The 16,866-nt window shown below is 40.7% G+C and overlaps 1 protein-coding gene across 2 annotated transcripts in view; it reads right to left on the reverse strand.

The window, feature by feature from the left end:
* The window catches only part of LOC148426679 (transcription factor HIVEP3-like), a 59,909-nt gene that overhangs the window by 15,535 nt on the left and 27,508 nt on the right, over window positions 1-16,866 (reverse strand). For both annotated transcript variants that reach the window (XM_088410382.1, XM_088410383.1), the window contains exons 2-3: window positions 7,815-7,860; window positions 241-2,584 (exon numbers count right to left, since the gene is read on the reverse strand). In XM_088410382.1, the coding sequence (XP_088266508.1) occupies window positions 241-2,236 (1,996 nt within the window). In that variant the 5' untranslated portion in view covers window positions 2,237-2,584; window positions 7,815-7,860. The remainder of the gene's footprint in view (window positions 1-240; window positions 2,585-7,814; window positions 7,861-16,866) is intronic.

Below are 16,866 nucleotides of genomic sequence, written 5' to 3' on the forward strand. Positions count from 1 at the left end.
TGAAGGGTAAGGTCTTTATGCATTTCGCTCAATTCTAAGTAGTGTAGTGTACATCAACATAAATTAGGAGACAAGGATTTGAAAAAAAAACTTTTAAGTATATTATATACATTATATGTATTTTTTTTTAACTTTGTATCAATATGCTTTTCGATAGAGAAAACTGGTTACAAGGATGTCAGTAGTTACTTCCACAAAAAAAAAAAAGGTTTTTATGAGCACAACAACATGCAAGCAAACCTGAGAGTGTAGAGAGTGTTTGGCTGTGTCCTGGTGGACCTGCCAATGGAATGATGCCTGCAGAAGTCCCTGACACGGTTCCAGAGCCAGAACTTGGAAGATCCTCTTCTATACTCTCCTCTTTCCTCCTCTTCCTCACAGCCATAGCCAGTGCTCTGAACTTATAGTGCATCATTTGAGGGCGATCCTCTCTGCAGGTTTTACTTGAATCCCCGCTGTCCTGTTCCAGTGTTTGCTGCCCTGTGCACACACTTTTGTGGGCCCTATAAATGTCAGCATTCTGGAAGCATGTTCCACATATCTTGCATTCAAATGGGTTCGAAGTAATATGCGGTGCTTGTTGCTCCGGATGACTGGCTGTGTCAGTGCCAGTGGCTGAAGAGGCGTCGGGGGGAATCCCCTCCAGCATAAGTTCAGCTCCCAAGGGAACCTCTATAGCAGGCTGTCGCCTCAACATACGGTGAGCATGTCCAATATTAATCTCTGTTGTCATGGCCTGCTGCTCATCAAATGACTGGCAGAGACGGTAGCCTCTTTTGGACCTAATTCCAGATGCTGACGACTCGAATTGGCTGCTTGATGAGGGCATTGAGCGGCTTCTGAGAAGGGGCGCCGTTGACATTGCAAGAGTGACTGGTGGCTCTGTCTCTGGATTCTGGAGGTGCCTCAAGCCGCTGGGACCAGGGGCTTCTCCTTTGGGATCAAACACGTAAGGATCTTTGGGAGTAGTCAATTTGGGTGACTCCAGGCTACTTTTCCTTGAGAGAGAAGAGCGCCTGGGCTTTACGCTGTCAATCTCACTTGTGTCCACGACGGCTTCATTGATGGTTATAAGCTTTGTAATGTGTTCTATCACTTGGGTTTTGGGTACAGCAAAGGGAATACTCTTTTCTTCTGTTCCAGACAGTGAGGTAAGGGGAGATTGAGAATGTTGTTGATGCGGACTACGCTGTTGTCCTCCCAACCTTCCATATTTCCCAAGAATGATTTCTGCGTAGGATTTGGCACTTGCACTTGGAGGGCTAACATGGGAGAGGTCAGTACTGCCTGATCCAGAAAAGTAACCAGACTCGGTGCTGCCTTTACTGCCAGGGCCAAGAGAAGATGAGGATGCTGAGAGGGATGAAGGAGGATCATCAGGTGAAGCCACTGGGCCACGTTTTCTTTCACTGAGCCTCAGTGCAAGCCTTTGCTTGACAGCCTGAGTATCTTCAGATCTCTGGCTGTCCTCTGAACCTGCTTGTAGCTCCTTACCAACTTTCTTCTGTCTGGCCAAAATTTCCTTAGGGGCTTTTTTGTGCTGGCCCGTCTCGTCTTCAGATTCTGTGCTTTCGCCCTCTGAATGTTCCTCAACATCTTCACCAATACCACTGCAGTCGGGCCCACTTAAACTGGGCTCATCCCGACTGGTTGCAAGGCCTGCTTTAATGCGGTGGGTATGGGACTTTCGGTGCTTGTACAAGTTACTCTTAGTCTTGAAAGAAAAACCACAGGGGGCACAAGGATAAGGTCTTTCACCGGTATGAGAGCGAATGTGTTTTTGAAGAACACTCGGCTTGGCACATGGACGACCGCAGTAAGTGCACACATATTTCCCTGGTTTTGGGGGTTTCTTCTCTCCTTTCCTGGGAGAGCTAACCCCTTCTTTAGTCTCTTGGCTTGACTGATATGAGACCTTTTGGCCATGTTCAACCTGGGTGGAAGTTGAAGTGTGATGAGATGACACTGATGCCGAACCTGGAGAGAAAAAGCTGCCTCCTGAAGGACCTGGGTTTTCCGTATGCTGCCATGCTACTGCTTGCTGTTGCAACCGAAGAAGATCAGCACGTTTGGGTTGGCGGTTTTGCAGTCGACCCAAAGCTCTGTGTACTGGACGAGGATTAGATGGCTGCTGGGGCTGCGGACAAGACTCAAAAGAGGATTCAGATGTCACATGCTGCTGCTCTTGTCTTCCAGAGCGATCCCCATCACCCGGATGGTTGGGCTCAGCCTCCATAGAGTGAGGAGGGAGCCTCAAAGACACACGTGCAGGGGCTCTTCGAGCCTCATGGGGCTAACCACATGGCAGCAGGGGAGGTCAGAGGCAAGGGGTTGTGGACGGTGATTGTAAATCACACCAAAGCGCCTCTGTCAGCGTGGGCCTGAAGTTATTCAAAAGTGACAAGTGAGGCATTGTTAAAATGTGCCCTGGAGCAGCACTGATGTAGTAGGTAAACATAGACCATCTCTTGGTATTCTGGTACAACTGTTTTGTTCAGATGTAGCCATTCTAACAGCCCATTCGATATCTTTTCTGCATCTCCTTTGCTGGTTCCCGCATTGATGGGTAAAGCTCTGAACAGCTCTAGGCAGAAACAAAAAAAAAACAAAACAAAACATGAATGATTTTGTAAAATACACTATTAACTCAGTTACAGTCAACTCTTGACAATGAGTTGGAACATTTTTCTAGACGTTTATGTGTGTCAACACTTGAATCTGTCACTATGTATGTGCACTGTATCTTTATGTATTTCACAATTACCTGACCAATGAGTGGCATAGCAGAGCAGCTCGAGTCCACACAGGAAACATCCACAACAAAGGTACCAAATAGTTGAGACCACAGCTTTAGGGCACATAGTCAAAACAAATGTTGGAATTGCAGATTACACTTATCTGATTTGGCCCTACCATTGAAATATATTATGGACGTGGGTGTTTTCATTTGGACTAGTGAACGTAGCAGGTAATGTATAACACAAACACAACATGAGGCTTAGCAGCTAAAGTTTAAAAAATGTGGAATAAATTGGGCTGATGACTTGCTGGAGTGATCAGTGTACAAGGGTGTTTTTGAAAGAAAAGCTGTATGTTGTTATCGGTTTTAGAAAGAGTTATTAGATATTTCAGCCAATACAAATTGATTCTCAACTCTTTGGCACACCACAATTTGAGTTGTCATTCCATTAAAACAATACAAAAAAGAAGTCGAAAGATAGTAGGCGAATATAATGTTATGACATGAACATATTGTTAATAATGAACATATTGAACGGAAGAGAAAAAGAGGGCGAGCACAAAAATAGTAGCACATCTCCTGTAATGAGAATATTTGTCCAGAGAGGAGGGGAGCATAGTTTAAATGTAATGATCAATCTGTTAATGCAGAAGTTTAAAAAGAATGCTTGGTAAAGGTTTTAAAGGTTAGGGAGCGGGTTGCTTCTATTATTCATGAAAGTCTGGTCTGCCGGCTCCGAGCAGGGGGGAAACACAGTGACGGCTTTGCCAGAGAGATGAGGGGAAAGAATGCCTGAGTGGAGCTTCCACATGATGCCAAAACATACACTTGCATGCACACACATATGCCACAGCCTGTCTGTAAAAGCCCCACAAGACCAGTTCCTATGCCCAGACTGCAGCCCCTAAATTGACTGTGACAACCAATCAGTTGCAGTGTCCTTAGCTGACCCCTGATCGCTGTTTAATATAGGGAGGTGTACTTTGTCATCATATTTATAAAACATAAATCACCCTTTATCGATGGTTCCTATATTGCACATGTCTTGAGTTATACTAAGTCTTCATACAGTCGGTAGATATGTGCACATTATCTACTAGTACTGCGATCATTTACTAACGTCCCAAACAGCACACATTAAATTGCATGTTTATTCTCCCTAAAGGATGGTTTACACTGTGGCAACAAGGGTAAAAAAAGGTACAGTGAGTGACGAATTTAACTTTGGGCAGGACTGGGAGGGTTGGTTTAAAAATGCATTCCGATACAGTTACTAGGTTCCTGTTAATGCAGTTAGCGCTGTAACCCAAAAATCCTAATATAAATACATCATTACTTTGAGTTACTTTTGGATTCCCACAAGACCAAATTTGCTTATGAGGACTTAAAAAATCAGACACCCTTGCAATCATATAGTTTAGATTAATAAACAAAGTTTAAATGGTAAATCTGCGAGTGATTTGTGACAGAGCGGGCTAGCAGCTAGCTCTGCCATTGCAGTCAGGATGACTTTGACAACTCACACTAGCTATTACTGTAAAGGCAGATACATAAACTTGCCTCATCAGTGCTGTTGTCCAGTTGTTGAATTATCTGGCAGGCTTGTGTGGCAAATTGAAACTTTTTTTAATGCGTGTATGGGCACAAATACCACTTGTTACAGTAGGAAAATTATTACTTATTTTATTATTGCATATGTTAGTTTGTCTTACTGTTAGAGCTCGAGGTGTGGATATCTTTCAGTGTGCGTTATGTTCAATATTGTAATGCTATGTGGGAAGTCATGTTCAGATGGTACATTTTTACTGGCGTGACTGTTTGTTTTGATGAAATATTTGATGATCTCTTAATATGATTGGGCATTCTTTTAAGGATGCTCCTGTTCAATCTTGGCGAGAATGAATCCAACTAACAATAATAATAATATTACATCACAAAAATGATGTAATGACACACCCAATAGCTTTTTAATATATAATCATATTTTCTGCCAATTCAATTATACTGTAAATATGTGTTTATGTTCAGAAAACGAAATCACAAACCTCTAAATCGAATCAATATTACATCAAAATGCATTTCATTCATACAGTACATCCTTTCAATTCATTCAAACAACTTTACTGCATTTCCCCTATGGGCTATCTGATTTGAATCAGTCTACATATAAGAAAACACTGACTAAGAAAATCACATTTACACATTTTCAGACATTGATGACATGTCTGTAATGTATCTCAGATCACGCTGTGCTAGAAGAAATCCTCTTACAGTTTGCTCCTAAGATTAAATATTACCCCTTTTAGCTATTAAGTCTATAGACACATTGTAGCCTTTGCCCTAAATGATTTGCAGAGGACAAATGTTATGGCCTATATTTTTTTTTCAATCTCACTTTTAGAATGACTGTTTAAAACTCATAGAATAATTTTTCAATTCTGAACTAATTGTTCTATCAATTCATTGTTAAGTATTTGGTAGTTGGCGTATAAGTGAGTGCTGATGACTCATGACGTCAGCGCCATGAATTGCTCTTCAGCCATGTGAGACTCTGCCATGGAAAAAAAAAAAGAAAAAAAAAAAAAAAACCTCTTTTGAGGATTATTACTCATCTCAGTGATAGCGGCATGAAAGTAAGAATTCACGGCACTCAGTTACTCTCAATTAATAATAACATTAATCACTACTTGATCAAGGAAATATAGTCAAATGCCCACCTCTTGTGAATAATACTTGGTCCCAGTGGGAGGAGGAGAGCCAAAAAGCGGGCAATTTACTTTATGTGGGATTCATGTATTTCAGGGAGTCCTGGCACACACATAAACACACTAAAATGACTTGACGTCAAGTCCAGGCTTTCAACTTCCAGAGCTGCGCATTCAATAAAATAAAACACTTAGCTCAGTGCATGTTCATATCCTCATCAATACCCACATGTATTCACACAGCTGGTAATGATGGATACCAATATGGGCTAAACAATAAATTGCGCTGCACCCAGAGGACAGATAAACTCTCTTAAGTGCTTTTTAAAAAGCTGTTGTCACCCCCTTCACCTCCCCAAACACACGCATGTTCACGCACACACATACACACATGCATCGTTCTCCCTGTTCTCTCTTACTGGTGGTAGCCTGGTGCTGGTTCCCATGGAAACAAACCTACTCTGAGCAACGGCAGATGGAGAGGGAGCTGGAGGTCTAAATTTATCTCCCAGCATCCTCTCTGACTACAAACACACACTGGCAGCAGGAAGTGAAGGAGGGGGGGTGCTTGCCCTCTGCTTGGACTGACAAGCTGGCATGACCTTTGACATCAACCACTTCTTTAAGAGACAGCTAGATGATATCAATGAAGGAGAATATGTATACAAGTAGTACAGTACTGTCCGGACACATACATAAGATGTGAGTGAAGCTTTCAATCAAAGGCAAGCCTCACATGTTTTACAGTATCTTAAGAAAAAAAAAAACATGGTTGGGTTGAAGAGAGAATCTTAAAAAGCTAAAGCAGATGTCAGACGTGAGCGTAGAAACTTCAGCTCGCTCGAGGATGCCACGTAAGTCAGCAGGTCTCGGCGGATACCAGCTGAGGAATCACAACATACCGGAGTCCTCAGTCAGTCTCTACGTGCTCAGCGCAAGACGCTTTGGTATCACAGAAGCTTAAAAGAAGGATTTCCCTCGGCTTTGATAAGGGAGGAAGTTCACCTTTAGAACACTGGTCACCGTGTTTGAGATTTTGCGATATTCCTCAAGACAAGAAGACAAAAATGCTACTTTGGTGACATCATAAAAAAGTTAAACAATAATAATAATAAAATTTAAAACATTTATAAATAAAGTCCCCTGCCTACTGCCCAAGAAGGATAAGTGACTGAGGGAAATGGATGGATGGAGATTAAATAAATAAATACTATTATTAGACAAATATTATTAATGTTCCAATTTTTTTTTCTACATATTTTTTTTTTCCTGTCAATGGTAGACTGGAGACAAGAGACAGAAGGATGACAAGAATTTTTGTATTTTGAGTAAAACATCTTCAATCAATGAAATATCAACCTCAACCTACACAATGATTATGACTCATTATCTGTCGCGACAAAAACGTATGACAGGAAGGGGAAAAGGTTTAATTCACTTTGATGCATGCCGAAAACACCAAATGAGTGCAAGCTCATTCTAATAACTTAGTGATATGTTTCCTTACCTCTAGCCAACTCACATATTTGGCATTGAAAAATCTACACTCCAAAACAAAAGTCACCCAAAATGCATAGATAGTGCATGTGCATTTTGTCATATAAAGGAAGAGCCTTTAATTTTCTGTCTGTCACTATACAGCAATGGAATAGTTAGATGAACAAAGATACATTGTTTGTAAATATATAATAATTGTCAGTACAAGTTAGTAATTCCCTGCTGCATTTCCGATGACCTTTCACAGAACTCTAAGGTGCCACAGGACACTTGTTGCGAATCACTGGCCTAGTGTTATACTGTAATATTGTAAGTTAGAGAAAGTGAGCAAAAAACGGCAAGTGTTCATTTTTCGTTAAGGTTCTTCCCCTCCGGTCCTGTCGGTGGCAGAAATATACATTCCACATGGGTTTGCTAACTGACAAATAAATAAAGATGGAAAAAGATGGGAATGCCAACTTTGATAAATGAATCGTAATGAAAAATGTTGCATGTGCATCAAAATTTTATTGGTTCTCCCTCGGTCAATATCACACCCCTCCGCAAAGTTTGATGAAATCTAGTTTAGTTTTTGTGTGCTCAAACATTCACACACACATGCGCTCATCTAAATAGAAACACGCATGCGCAAAACCATTCTTTATCTAAGGATTACAAAAAAATCCCATGAAATGTTGACACAGTCACCAACAGTTGCAACGCGCTTACGAAATTAGTCATTTAACTTATCTGACAGGTAGTGACCAAGCAAAAAGAAAACAAAAGTGCCGCAGGTCCACGCTCTCTGAGGGAGACAAAGATGGAGTTAAATGAGACGGGGCGAAAGGGGAGGGTGTCCCTGAGACAGACAGACAGACAAGAGTTGAGATTACCTGACAGAGCAGTCTGGTCTTCCCCCTCAGAGACGCTTCACAGGCTCTGTGAGACAAGCATGGCGAGTCAGAGTGAGAGCGGATATGACTGCTTGAGTGGGTGTGTTGCCGAGAGAGGCAGAGAGGGTGGGGGTGAGGTAAAAACAGAGTGATGGAGAGAGGGGGGGAGACACCAAATGAATGTTTCCACTGTACTGTATAAACGTTAGGAGAGGAGGGGGAAAGGCGCGGTAGGAAATCGAGAGCAATTGATATTCCTACAGTCGGATGGGTAAAAATCCTCCTAATCGACATTATCGCTTCAAAACAGATTTTTGGGTGGCATACCAGGAAAGTGAAACAAAAAGCACACGCGGCAACAAGATGAATGTCCGTCGTTCTTTCTTTAACTTGCACAAACACAAACAAACACAAACTGCACAGGACACGTCTGTTCGTATATCCATTGTAAATGGTTCCAAAATACGCAATTTGGCCCGTTGACAAATACTAGCGTTCACTGTGGAAAATATACCAAGACTCAATCAGTACAAAATTTGGAATAAGAAATATAAACTTTAATGCAACATTTATCTGACATTGTTTAACGTCTTAAAAGTTGGCTACTTTTGACGATTTTCTTGGTGTGCTGCTGTCTCTGTGCTTGACCATAACATTTATTGCAACAAAAGAAGAAAAAGAAAGGTGCACTACAAAAAATGGAACCAAAAACTTTTTCATCAGTTTTTGCAAGAACTTTTCTTGCTCAATCAATGATTTCTCATAACAATGTTTCAGTTGTAATTTATTGAGGATTAAATATTAGTTATGTAATTAAGTTAAGCCCCATCACACTGAAAGGCAAACGTTGGCGTGTCTCAGCGAAGGTGGCGCTCTTTTGATTTAGTCGGATTTTGTTCAATGTTGCAATTATTCCTAAGACACTCTTGAGATTTTCTGAAACAGTGGTAATTGTAATGAAACTTTTTTTCCAACATGTTCAAAATGCAACATGAAAAACAATTAAGATGGTGTCAGATTGTCTTTACAACATCTTAAGAAAAACAACAAATTAACCCTGACGAAGGCGAGGTCGCTAACTTCGTCAACATTGGCAAATGTTTCCATCTCAGTGGGGAAGGGGCATTGAGTGGCCAATAATCAGCGCTCAAGCCCTTGAAATGCTGGTGTTTTGTTTTTGTTTTTTTGTTGTTGCAGGGAAATTGCTCAAAATTTCCTTGGGACACAAAAAAAAACCAAACAAACTTTCAGAATCTTGAGAAGGTTTTAAAAACAATTGTGATTTTGGACAAACCATGATGGATCCCAATTAGTCAATTAGTTAGAGAGTTAGCCACACATCCAAAGTCCAACTGAAATGGTGAAAAGTTAATCAATACGAGGCGCTACAGCATATTTATTACACACGTCTGGCATACTGTGTGTTTTAAATATCCAAATGGGTTGGCTGGATTAAATTTGGTGTTTTCGGGGACGCATGCTGTCAAAGTGATGCGTTTGCACCGTAGTAGTAGTGAACACAGGAAATTTGCCTAATGAAAACACCGAAACATACTGGGTCAAAAAAATAATGCATAAAACTCAAATATCTCATTGCTATTTTAGTATTTGTGTGTTAAAGAATTAGGATGGAATGGAGTGTGAAGTCAAAGGTCGACCAGTTGGTTTAATCCAGGGGTGTCAAACTAATTTTTTTCGTGGGCCACATCGTAGAAGAAATGGTTTCTGTCAGAGAGCCTGAATGAATAAACTCAAATAAAATTTAAGTGTGTTTATCACACACTGACTAAGTTGTGAGATCAGAGGCTGGTAAAAAACTGTTCAAAAGAGAGATTGGGAACAAAAAAAACGGTTGCTTTTTGTTTCTCCCAAATTTCTAAAATTTGCAAGTTTAGTATTTTAGCAAGAAACATGAAGTCAGATCAGTATGTGGTGCGGGCCACATAAAATGATGTGGCGGGCCGGATCTGGTCCCCCGGCCTTGAGTTTGACACCTGTGGTTTAATCAATGCCAAGCCTGCATGTGAGTTTCTGGGTATTACATACAGCCGGCAACAGCTCCTCCGCGAGTGTGCTTTTGTGTTTTATCGTACGCATCGGGGATCGTGTTTCTACGATCCCCACGAAAAATGTAGTGTGGGAAATCTATAAACGGATTAAAGTGGAAAGATCTTTATTTAGTAAGCAGGGAGTTAGACGCACTTGTGTACGTATATACTGATGTCACACTATTTACGTAGCCGTTACATCCATCTACTTTCCCACCTACACAAAAGTCCGTTTTGGGTTTCCGATTCTGAACGGCGCTGGAACCGTGGCAACTCTCTCATCGTAGAGGTCGGAGGAAAAAAAAAAACGTCCGCGTGAGTGATGAACCCCGTGCCTACATATGTCATTTACGTATATCTTCCAGTTCCTGCCGGTGCAGTGCATCTGTAAATGAATTCCAGTGTCATCCATTCAAGCGAGCCCCCGCATTACGCAGCAGCGAGGCCCGGCCTATCGACTGTGCAACACGAGAGAGAGCGAGAGGGAGAGACGCGGATAAAGAAAGCGAGAATTGAGAATGAACGCAGCCCCTGCTGTTCCATAGAGCGTTGCCTCACTGGCAGAGTACAGGAAGTGTGACTCACAGGCTCTAAAATAAACACGCTCGCGGAGCGACGAGCCGCCACATCGAACAGGCTTATCAGAAAGGAGGCGGGAGGGAACACAGAGGCGCAATGCACAGGCCAGCAACACATGGCCGCCTGGTGGGATGACGGGATGAGTCACGGGGAGGAGATGTTTAACGACAGTTCTTTTGCCCGCTTTCTTCATTAAAATACGTGAACAATTCATCAAATTCAACTCCAAACGGCAATTTATTAGGATGGTTTTCAATTTGCGATGGCTGCAATTTGGGGAAAAGAATGCCTCACTGCAGTCAGTTGGCAGGCTTTATTTCGAGATAAGTTCAATGCTCGAGTGTGTTCTCCATGGTTACAGTTGATTGTTTCATGAAATATGAATATTAACTGATTTAATCTGAAGGACATGTTTTTATGTTTTTGACTAGTCCAGACATTCAATCCCAGGTATTTATCTACATTGATTTAAAAAAATTTCAAGCGTTCGGCTAAAGGAAGAATTGAAAAAGGCTGGTATGAAATAAGTTAAGTACTAAAGTAATCAATTTCTTGATGTAATTAAGAATACGGGTAAATGATTACTTTAGGTAGTTAGGTAATGAAGTAATTAGTACTTAATGACTTAAAATAACCAGAGGGCGAAGATGTGATTTCTTGAGGCAGTTATGAAAAGTAAAGTAAGTAAAGTAATCAATTACTCGAAGTACTAAAAAAATTGATTACTTTCGTCCTTAATAACATGAAGTAATCCATAAATTTATTACTTGCCGGCCATTTTACACACTCGTTTAGCCAAACAATTAGGAAAAAAAACATGAATAAGTTCCTGTGTTGGACTGATTGATTGACTCTTCAAAAAAGGAAAAATATGTCTTTGGGATTGAATGAGTTACTGCCACATATTTGTTTGCATTATTATTGTAATCTGATGTATTGACTTATGTTTACACCAAACTTATGTTTACACCCCCCCACACAGTTGTTTTCTTATAATAAATATGCTTACATTTATCTAGCAAATATTATTCCTTGGGAATCAACAAAAACTTTAAAAACAAACATAACGGCAATCAACATGGCAGTGATTATATACAGATAAGAAATTACTCATGTAATTTGTAATGTCAAGTGTTCACACACACACAGACACACACGCGCACACACACCGCCGCTCCATCATGATGCTTGGAATGACTTTCAGTTCACAGATGAGCATTAGCAAGAGTTTATAACTTGAATTTGTTGTCCAGTATTCGAGAACATTCGGATTTGAAGGTGTTCCCAAACTTTTGATTAGTATTGCACAAGAGAAGAGGACCTTGATGGAAAAAATCATTCCGCCCTAACTCCTATGCTAATATCGCTTCTAATTGTGAAACGTTAAAATTTGACCCTTTTTGTTTCTCTCATTTGTTCCGGGTCGACTGAATGGGAGCGTTGTTTCAGCCGTCATGCCGCCCTGATGCGATACTTTGCCGGACGAGGCTTCGTATTGTATTGGAGTGAATGTGCTCATTGTCATCCTTTGCAGCACCACACCTTCAATACGGTACCTCCCAGTGAGGGACCTTCACCCATCTGTCCTCACATTGTCCTTTTGTGTTAGACCAGGGGTATCAAACTCGACTTCATTGCGGGCTACATCAGAGTTATGGTTACCCTCAGGAATGCCCGTAATAATAGGGGAACCGCATAAACGTTTAATAAACCAGCTCGGCATGTACTTTTGTGTTAACCCTTTAAGTAGCAAAATTGCACCAAGCAACTTTTACAGTACCCCTTTATTGCAAGCCATTTTCAAGCTATAACCATTTCAAATACTGATACAAAAATTGAATATTAAAAAAAAAAAACCTCTGGCGCCTAAAAGATTTTAAATTTAGGGTTTAGTTCTCATGCAGAAAAGAAAAATAGACTACAAAATGCAGTAGTTCATCAACATGCCATTAACCTGTTCCAAACCTCCACAAAAAAACTTTGGGGAGATTTGTGGTATGAAAAGCAGCACTGTACACTGTAAAAGCATAATAAAAGAAACAATGTAAAGAAATGAAGTGAATTTATGAAAGAAAAAAAACAACAAACAAAACATTAAAATACTTTCCACCATTTGAGAATCACAACTATACTAAGACTATAGTGAGCCTGTTGTTAGCTGCTAACAGGCACTTGATGCTAGCTGACGTCCCCCTCCACTAGCTTGTCCCATTACGGTAATTATTTTAAGTAAGAATATGGCCGAGATCTACAGCTCAATCTTCTCCAAATTATGTCAAATTAAAATAATAATAAATCACTGTTTATTGGACGCACCTATATTTTTGGCCTTCATTTTTGGGAAAAAATTTCCTCTTGTATTTGTGGAATTACGGTATCTAAATTAATCTAAATCAGCAACCTAAATAAATTGAATTGGCCTTATTTGCATGTAAATGAAAAACTGCTTTTCTTGTAGCGCATCATTTCTGACAATGCCATGTGACCGAGTCTAAAATAGTTATGAGCTGTAATCTTAGTAGAACAGGCTGAGTAGTAAAAGGGAGTTGGGTTAAATAAAAAGATGGCAGGCGAAACAAAGGCGAGTCTGAAGTAACCCATTATCGATTTTTTTGCTCCCCTGTAAACTGTGTCTGATCTTTTAATGGCAGTGTGAACGAGACAGGTTTTTTCAAATGTGACCCAGGCCACTTGGGTATGCAGGTCGCATTCATCCGATTCGCATGTAACATATAAACGACAAACATCACAATTCTGCGCTCAAAAAGGCTAAAGCAGGTTGGAAAAACACAAAACAACAATAGCCGACGAGGCCGAGACAACTCGATTGAGGAAGAGAAAGGTGTATTTGGTCTCTTTGTTTCTCTTTCTCTCGCTTTCGTTCAGAGCCATCTGAACGTAACGTGAAGCACACCCCGCTGTCGTGATGTCACGGTGATGCTATTGGGCTGTTTCGCGTTCACACAGAGGTCACATAAAGGTCATCTTTGTTTGGAAATGTAAATGGGATCACCCCAAAAAATCGTATTTCACCCAAAAAATTGGAACTGAGCGTTAAGCCCCGCTGTGTGAACCTAGCCAGAGGGTGGTTGCTCTCTCAGTGTTTCGCTATATCAGATAACACATCTGCTGAGGACACAAATCGATCCGCATTAACAAAAGAGGAGCCGGCTCCACTCCATTAGCTGGCAGCTTGGTTGCATTGTGTAAGACCTTGTTGCTCTCAAATCCCACCAAGCACTATATTCTCGTACAGTATGTCATTTTAGGGTTGATGTTCTCAGAACACACTTTGTTCTGGCGTGCCAATCGATACCAATCTGCTTTATTCAGATTTGGATTGTTCGAATTTAAACTGCTCAATGGTGAACCAAACAAAACTCTACTGCACAATGGATTTTGACATATTGTATTTCAATATTGAATTGATTTGAACTCCTTACGATTTTTTTTTTTATTAACGTAATTGATCATTTGAAGTAATCAATTCGAATCTAAAGTAATCCACTGACTTGCTACAAATTGACTGTGTGTAGTTATTGATTACTTTAGTATTTAGTCCTTTAATTCCAAAGACATATTTCATTTCAAAAGACATAGTTTTTTTTTTCTTTTTTTTCAAAGGTCCACACGTTCTATCCCATGGTCTTATATACAGTAGTTTTATTTTTATTTTTTTTATAAGTGCCTGGCAAAAGGAGGGTCTAAAAATGGCTTATACCAAATAAATTTTGTAGTAATCAGTTATCAGTAATGAATTCATGACTAAAAAGTAATTACTTACTTTAGTACTTTAGTATCTGATGCAAAACATGAATTTTGTACTTGAAAACTAAAGTAAAAAGTAATTACTTTAGTACATAAGAAACTAAAGTAGCTGATTATGGCGTTATATTTGTGCCACAATTACGCACGCGCGGAAAAAAAAATTGAGCGGAGAAAATCAAACTGAGCGAGCGAAAACAGATTTTGAGAGCAAGAAAAAAACTATTGAGCGCGTAATGATAAGAGTTTGAGCGCGCGCCGATGGAGTTTGACCACAGAAAAAGAAATTGCTCGCTCAAAATTCCTTTTTGCTCGCTCGGGATAGCCCTCTCTCGCTCAACATCTCGCTCTCGCTCGCGATACTCCTCTCTCCCTCGCTCAACATCAACATTGAGCTCTCGCTCGCTCGAGTCGTCCTCTGCGCTCGCTCAGTTCTGCTCACGCGTTACGTTTGTGCCACAAAACCAGCCAATCAGAGCTTGTAAAAGCACTTTGATTGACACAGCTCAGTATCCAATGAGATTGCTTGTACGCTATCCGTTGACGCACTCTCGTTTGCCCTGTGTTCACCAGAAAAGGGCAAACGAGAGTGCGTCAACACGGACTTGGGCTGGAGAATTACTTTTATATCATTATTATTACTGTATTGTATCATTTGACAGAAATACCTTGTTAGTTTTTGTACTTTAATAATATAAGCCAACAACTCCCGCCCATGTCGATGTGACGCACTCTCGTTTGCTCCTTCCGGGTGAACACAACAAGCAATCTCATTGGATATCAAGCTGTCAATCAATGTGCTTTTACAAGCTCTGATTGGCTGGTTTTGTGGCACAAACGTAACGCGTGAGCAGAACTGAGCGAGCGCAGAGGACGACTCGAGCGAGCGAGAGCTCAATGTTGAGCAAACGCGATGTTGAGCGAGGGAGGGCTATCCCGAGCGAGCAAAGAGGAATTTTGAGCGAGCAATTTCTTTTTCCGTGTTCAAACTCCATCGGCGCGCGCTCAAACGCTTATCATTACGCGCTCAATAGTTTTTTTCTTGCTCTCAAAATCTGTTTTCGCTCGCTCAGTTTGATTTTCTCCGCTCAATTTTTTTTCCCGCGCGTGCGTAATTGTGGCACAAATATAACGCCATAGCTGATTAGCACTGAATTTTGGCAGTGTGTTACCCAAACTCATCAGTTACTTTGGCACACAATTATAATGGATCACAAATCGGTTAGGTACCAAACTAAAACCTTCAGTAATTAATTACCAAGAGTAGTAAACGATTTTAGTTCTAAATCTAACAATGTGTCCACATGAGCTTGTTCTTATTCCCTGAAAAAATGGCACAGTTGCTGCAAAACCAAAATGAAAATAAGCCCTAAAGTATTTGTACATGAATAAAGTCCCAGTGGTGCCAGAATGAAGTCAATATATTAAAAGAAGAACGTTGACGTCAGGCGAGCACTCAGCTTGCTTGATATACAAATGGCTTCTTCTTCCTGTTATTTTCCAAATGCATGCAGAGTTTGAGTAATAGCTGGCCACAGTGGCTTTTGTACACTAGGTGGGCTCCCTCTTTAAATAGATCGTGTTTCTGTCACAACACCACACTCATATGGACACAGCACATCAATTTACGAGAATACCGCACATCTGAAATAATCTCGCCGCAGAGCCTAACAGAGGGACCCCTCTATGAGTCCTCCCTTATTTGCACATTTTACTGCCTGTGTCCGCAATTCAGGGCACAAATGTCCCAAAATATACCATCATTGGGACCGCCTAAAAATGCACTAACCCCTCATTTTGTCAAACACGACACCTTGCGGTTGCACAAAAACAGCTTTGAGCGATCCTTCGTAAGCGTGAAGTTGGCGTAGTTGCGGCTAAGTTAATTGCTTCACACTCGAACACAAGAATCATCGGAAAGGCCAGGGTGTCCACCGCAGAGAGCACTAGTCTATTGGTTAGCAATTTTTTGGTAACCATTTTTTGGAAAATGGATGGCTGGATGTTTGTTGGTTTTTTTTCTTCGATTTTAATCATAATCATCCTGAATGATGGAAGACGATTGAGATTTTTTATCGCCCAGCCCTTTTTTCAGACCTAATACAAAGAAGACTTTATTAAAGTGTTTCATAAGGATATCAAGACAAATCACGCAGTGATGAGCAAAAACCTAAATGAGACCTTTTAAACAGAGATATTTTCACAAAGTGTCCATCCTGCCTGCGCCCACAAGTCTCACAGATGGATGTGAATGTGAAGCTTTATAGAGCAGCGTCACCCACACAGTTAGCTGTGGCCGACAGTCGACAGTTTCAAAATCATTCTCCCGGGCACGGTGGCGGCGATAATGATGGTGTGCCTTCATATAACGCAAGAGATCAAATCCTCTAACACCTATTAGGTGAAAGGTTGGGGTCTTGCACATTACCTCTGATGGAAGTTGTTGATTGGTTTGGTTGTCAGGATTGTGAAAACATGAAACTTAATTTGACTGACAGGAATCGTATCATTGCTTCCATTACAAATAAGGAAACTGCAATTCCGCGGAAGAAAACTAAGATACTTTCTCCTGTTTTGTTTGTCAGCGGGCAAACAGTTTGTACTCTGTGCCACCAAGTTTTACCAGTTGATAGTGTTCTTTGAATATCATTTTTTGGCCC

The sequence above is a fragment of the Hippichthys cyanospilos genome, chromosome 3 (genome assembly GCF_059441005.1).
Source record: "Hippichthys cyanospilos isolate Australia breed blue-spotted pipefish chromosome 3, RoL_Hcya_1.0, whole genome shotgun sequence".
Taxonomy (NCBI): domain Eukaryota; kingdom Metazoa; phylum Chordata; class Actinopteri; order Syngnathiformes; family Syngnathidae; genus Hippichthys; species Hippichthys cyanospilos.